At 43.5% G+C, this 6,000-nt stretch overlaps 1 protein-coding gene across 5 annotated transcripts in view; it reads left to right on the forward strand.

Annotated features, from left to right (window-relative positions):
- The window catches only part of slc38a9 (solute carrier family 38 member 9), a 73,105-nt gene extending 68,011 nt beyond the window's left edge, over positions 1 to 5,094 (forward strand). For all 5 annotated transcript variants that reach the window (XM_043688658.2, XM_043688666.2, XM_043688643.2 and 2 more), the window contains one exon: positions 3,313 to 5,094. In XM_043688658.2, coding sequence (XP_043544593.1) covers positions 3,313 to 3,478 — 166 coding nt within the window. In that variant the 3' untranslated portion in view covers positions 3,479 to 5,094. The remainder of the gene's footprint in view (positions 1 to 3,312) is intronic.
- The last annotated feature ends 906 nt before the right edge of the window (positions 5,095 to 6,000 follow it).

Raw genomic sequence — 6,000 nt, forward strand, 5'->3', positions numbered from 1 at the left:
CCCGGTGGTGGGGTCTGTTTGGAGTTAGCGGAAATATCAGCGGATGATTTGGTTTATGTGAAGGTTGGTAGGGTGGAAGGTGAGCACCAGGGCGTTCTGTCCTTGTTACGGTTGGAGGGGTGTGGTCTGAGGGCGGAGGTGTGGGATGTGGACGAGATGCGTTGGAGGGCATCTTTAATCACGTGGGAAGGGAAATTGCGGTCTCTAAAGAAGGAGGCCACCTGGTGTGTTCTGTGGTGGAACTGGTCCTCCTGGAAGCAGATACGGTGGAGGAATTGGGAATACGGGATGGCATTTTTGCAGGAGGTAGGGTGGGAAGAGGTGTAATCCAGGTAGCTGTGGGAGTCGGTGGGTTTTTAAAAAGAAATGTCGGTGTCAAGTCGGTCATCATTAATGGAGATGGAGAGGTCCAGGAAGGGGAGGGAGGTGTCAGAAATGGTCCAGGTAAATTTAAGGTCAGGGTGGAATGTGTTGGTGAAGTTGATGAATTGTTCAACCTCCTCGCGGGAGCACGAGGTGGCGCCAATGCAGTCATCACTGTAGCGGAGGAAGAGGTGGGGAGTGGTGCTGGTGTAATTACGGAAGATCAACTGCTCTCCGTAGCCAACAAAGAGACAGGCATAGCTGGGGCCCATACGGGTGCCCATAGCTACCCCTTTGATCTGGAGGAAGTGGGAGGATTCAAAGGAGAAATTGTTAAAGGTGAGGACCAGTTCGGCCAAATGAGAGTGTCGGTGGAAGGGTACTGTTGGGGACGTCTGGAGAGGAAGGAACGGAGGGCTTGGAGGCCCTGGTCATGGCGGATGGAGGTGTAGTGGGATTGGATATCCATGGTGAAGAGGAGGTGTTGGGGGTCGGGGAAACAAAGGTCTTGGAGGAGTTGTGGGTGGTTTCTCGAATGTATGTGGGGAGTTCCTGGACGAGGGGGGATAGGACAATGTCGAGGTAGGTAGAGATGAGTTCACTGGGACAGGAGCATGCTGAGACAATGGGTCGGCCAGGGTGGTCAGGCTTGTGGATCTTGGGAAGGAGGTAGAACCAGGCAGTGTGGGGACTATGAGGTTGGAAGCTGTGGGTAGGAGATCTCCTGAGGTGATGAGGTTCTGTATGGTCTGGGAGATGATGGTTTGGTGATGGGGGATGGGGTCATGGTCGAGGGGGCGGTAGGAAGAGGTGTCCTCGAGTTGGTGTTTGGCTTCAGCGGTCCTCGAGTTAGTTTTTACCTAGTGGATTATGTAATACATAACTTTCAATAGAAGAATCACATCCAATGACGCATACACCTTTTTGAGGCTTAAAAGCATGGGCTGGTTGAGCGTGAGTCGCATGCTGTCAGCTCATGAATGGTCAACATGATGTATTTGATACGTTCTGCCTTTGTTAAGACGTATACCCGAGGTATCTGGCATCATACTATCACTGGAACTCCCATATCTCATTCATTTTGTGTGGTTGGCAAAACTTACTTTTGACTTAATAGCAGCATCCTGTTACGAGAAAAGCCTTTATGAATTTATTGAATAGTACACTCTTCTCATGCTGTGTAAAATGGTGTCTTATAGATTAGATTAATTACTTTACAGTGTGAAAACAGGCCCTTCGGCCCAACAAGTCCACACCAACCCGCCGAAGCGCAACCCACCCAGACCCATTCCCCTACATTTACCCCTGCACTTAACACTACGGGCAATTTTTAGCATGGCCAATTCACCTGACCTGCACATTTTTGGACTGTGGGAGGAAACCGGAGCACCCGGAGGAAACCCACGCAGACACTGGGAGAATGTGCAAACTCCAGACAGTCAGTTGCCTGAGGCGGGAATTGAACCCGGGTCTCTGGCGCTGTGAGGCAGCAGTGCTAACCACTGTGCCACCGTGCCGCCCACCGGTGTCTCTCTCTTTTCTTGTTCAAATTTGTTTCTTTCATCCTACCTCTGAATGTAAGTTGAAAAGTTTCAGCTTAAAGTCTCCTTTTAGAATCATCGAATCCCTACAGTTTGGAAGCAGGCCATTCAGTATCTTGAGAGTCTCCGAAAAGCATCCCACCCCTACCCTGTAACCCTGCATTTCCCATGGCTAATCCACCTAGTCTGCACATCCTTGGATACAATGGGCAATTTAGCATGGTCAACCCACCTAACCTGCACATCTTTGGACTGCGGGAGGAAACTGGAGCACCAGGAGAAAACCCATGCAAATACTGGGAGAATATGCAACTGGAGGGTAGAATTGAACCCAGGTGCCTGGTCTGTGAGGCAGTGGTGCTGTGAGGCAGCAGTGCTGACCACTGAGCCATTGTGCTGCCTGTTTTAGCAATGTTTAGGTGCACACTACAAAGTATGGAAATATGAAAGGTGATTCAGAAGACAAGGAACGTCATTTATTGTGAAGGAAGTGGGACATAAATATAGGGATGTGTAGCTACAGTTGTTAGGGTCATTGAGGCCACATCTGAAGTACTGAGTACAGTTTTGGTTACCTTAATTAAGAAATGATTGTATTAGAAGTGGTTTAACGAAGATTCACTCAAACATTTACTGGGATGGAGAGATTATTTTGTTAGTGAAGGTTGGACAGGTTGGATCCATTAGTATTTAAATGAATTGGAGATTATCTTATTGGACTGACTCAAGGAAAATACTTGAAGGACCAAGACAATGTAATGTTTCCTTGGTACAAGGCCAAGTGTGACTAGCTGCTTCTAATAAACACACTGCCAAAGCGGAGAACATCCTTTCCACAGTTATGGAGCAGATTGAGCTCAATATGTGTCTGACTCAATTTCCAGAGAGATGTTCAAACCAAAAGCCAAATGCCACTGAGGATAACTAAGGCCCTGAGGGGGCATAAATTAGTGGATGATGAAAGGATGTTTCTCCTTGGGGGTCATACTATAAACTAGAGGATATAGTTTGAAAATAAGACAGATGAGAAGTTTTCTCAGTGTCTTGAATCCATGGAAGTCTTAGCTAGAGAACAATAGAGACAAGGTCAGTGTGTTTTTTTTTTAAGACAGTAGTGGATGGATTTTTGACTTGTAGGGCGTTAAAAGGTATTATGGGGAGGCAGGAATGCAGAGCTAAAATCTGATGAGCCACTTTGCTGAATGTGGAGCAAGTTTGAGGGATTGCATGGTTTACTTCTGTTCCTATTATGTTTTTTATGATCTTTTGCATGATTTCATTTTGGGATTTGAGATGTCACTTTGGAGATTTTCTTCAATCTCGAACATGTTCCCTCCTGTTGAAGGTTATGAAAAAAATCTGAAGCGATTATATTATTTTCTATCATTTTTGATTTTCTTTACTGCAGGTATTCAGGAGCAACATGTGGTCTTGCCTTTGTATTTGTTTATCCATCTCTTATTCATATGATGTCACTCCACCGTAGAGGACAGCTGAGTTGGCCGTCTGCGATCTTCCACAGTTCTCTTATAGTTCTTGGTGTGGCTAATCTCATTGCACAGTTCATGATATGAGTCTGCCAGAAATAAAGACTGAATTTTAAGATAACTTATTAACTGAATTACATACAGTTCTTAGAATCGTAAATTTCAAGTGTTATTCTCATATGTGCTAAAACTTATCAAGTGCAACAATCAGTTGTTATCATCACTTGCATCCAGAGGCTTGAAATCTGTCCAGTTATTGTAAGCCAGTCAATTCCCTGTGACACTGATTTGAAATGGGAGTACAGGCAAAGATGTCATCCAACTAATCAGAAGATAAAGTTACAAGCAGTCTGCTCAAAGCCAGTTTTAAATGGATATCTAATGGGATACCATTTCTGTTTTTTGAATGATGCTTTTTTTTTGCAAGCTGTTACGTCTCGGAGACTACATGTATCAGGTAGAGGAAAAGATTCTTTAATATTTCAGTAAATCAGTGAACTTTTCTGAGTAGCTGCTTACTGTATAGTATAGAGAATAAACTCTATAATTTCTATTTGCCTGGAAGATTTTGTGGAGATTTGCTTCTGTCGGTTTCAGCGTCTTGTGGGCACCTAGACTCCTATCCAAGCCACTTGGACAGACTGATTTCATTATAATTTTGGCAGTCTAGATTAGTGTTAGTGCAGCCCTTCACTTGTGCTGAGTTTCGCAATATTAGCTTTTTGTCCCCCACTTATGTTTAACTGAACTTTCAGTCATTTGAATGATCCAGTCCATTTAAGTGCAGAACACTATTCTGCATCATGATAAAATGATAGCATCTTGCTTAAAAAAAAAATCTCAAGTGCCCGGGGAGAAGTGTCTAAAAGATTGGGTCACAAACTTTGGAGCAAGCTGTGCAAGCTAGTTGCGAGTCGTTCGCTGATTAATAAATTTGCACTTCAGCTGATTATGCCAATTACTGGAAAATATTAAGCTGTTGTAGTTTTGCAGCTGTATTGGTAGAAACTGCCATTGGCAGACTCATTCAAACTAGACTGAAGGTACAGCAATAGAAAATACAAAAATAGAAGAATACAAATATTGTGTTACTGGTGCAGTATGTGTTGGGGCTTTGGGTGATTTTTAAAGAAAATAATAAACCTATTGTAATGCAGGACCATAGAAGCATAAGATTGTGTTGTTTTCTCCTGTTTACTGCATCTGCATCACTATTGGATAGTGATGTATTATTTCTGGCCTCTTCCCCATGGGAAGTAGTTCCTTTCTAATATTTGTGCATCATGGGAGCAGGCCCTGGAGCAGCTCAGCTGCACATACGGAACACATTTATAGGTCAATTGGCCAAACTTCTATTTTTCTTGAATGGGATGTGTTGCAACATTCTCACTTCATTATAGTCAATTTAAACCAATGGACTAGTTCAAATATGGGTAAGTTTTTCTTGGAAAGATTTAATTTCTGTGGTAAGCTGGACCTTATGCAAGCCAATATGATGCCAATTCAGGTTAAAACATTTATTTCTGTTACTGTTTTGAACAAGATTTTAAAATCATTGTCAATGTTTGATTTGCTTTTCTTTCCTCTGGTGCATTGCATTTCTCTATGGATTGAATGTACATCTATGACACCTGATTATGTCAATAAGTTACTTGTTGGAATTGCACAAATTCAATCAATAAAATATAGCATATTTCAATGTTTTTGAAGGTCTTTCTTAAAATATTATATTGTAAGGTTAGGTGAATTGGCCATGCTAAATTTCCCGTAGTATTAGGTGAAGGGGTAAATGTAGGGGTGGGTTGCGCTTTGGCTCGTCAGTGTGGACTTGTTGGACTGAAGGGCCTGTTTCCACACTAAGTAATCTAATCTAATTCTTGGTTTGCCCCAACTAAAGTAACTGGAATAATGTAGCTAACTGCATTTCTGTTAAGTACATGCTGAAGAAATTGCCCATATATTTTTTGTTTGTAGGGCATTGCTTCCATGGAAGCCTTTGCTGCCCAGCCCCAATTGCCCTGGAGAAAGTCGCCTAACTGCCTTGTTGAATGCTGGAATCAATGTGGTGCAGGTACACCACAGAGCTGTTGGGGGACTGTTATGATATTGACCCAGCCACAGTGAAGGAGTATCAATGTAATGCCAAGGCAGGTTGGTATGTGGGTTTCAGGAAAGCTCTGTTGATAGTGCTCCCATGTACCTACTGCCCTGGCCACCTTAGGTGGTAGAGATCGTCAGTTTGGAAGGTTCTGTCACAGGAGTCTTGCTGGGTTCTGAAAATCGTGGAGATGGCGTGCATGACTGCCACTGCTTTGGTGGAAGGAATGAATTTTGAAGCTGCTAGATGAGGTTCCAGCCAATAGCCTGCTTGGTGTCAAGTTCCTTTGTAGTGTTGGAGCTGCACTTACAGGAAAGTGGAGAGTACTCCAGCACACTGCATCGTAAATGGTGGATAGGTTTTTGGGAAAGCAGGTGGTGAGTTTCTCAATGTGGAATTACCAGCGTCTGAACTGTTCTTGTAACCACAATGCATAAAGGTCCAATTCAATTTCTGGTCAATGCAACCTTCCACCATGATGTTGGGGAATGCAGAGTTGGTAATGCCATTA

This window comes from Chiloscyllium plagiosum, unplaced genomic scaffold (assembly GCF_037043375.1).
Source record: "Chiloscyllium plagiosum isolate Xiang-an unplaced genomic scaffold, Cpla_swu_hap1 HiC_scaffold_1, whole genome shotgun sequence".
Taxonomy (NCBI): domain Eukaryota; kingdom Metazoa; phylum Chordata; class Chondrichthyes; order Orectolobiformes; family Hemiscylliidae; genus Chiloscyllium; species Chiloscyllium plagiosum.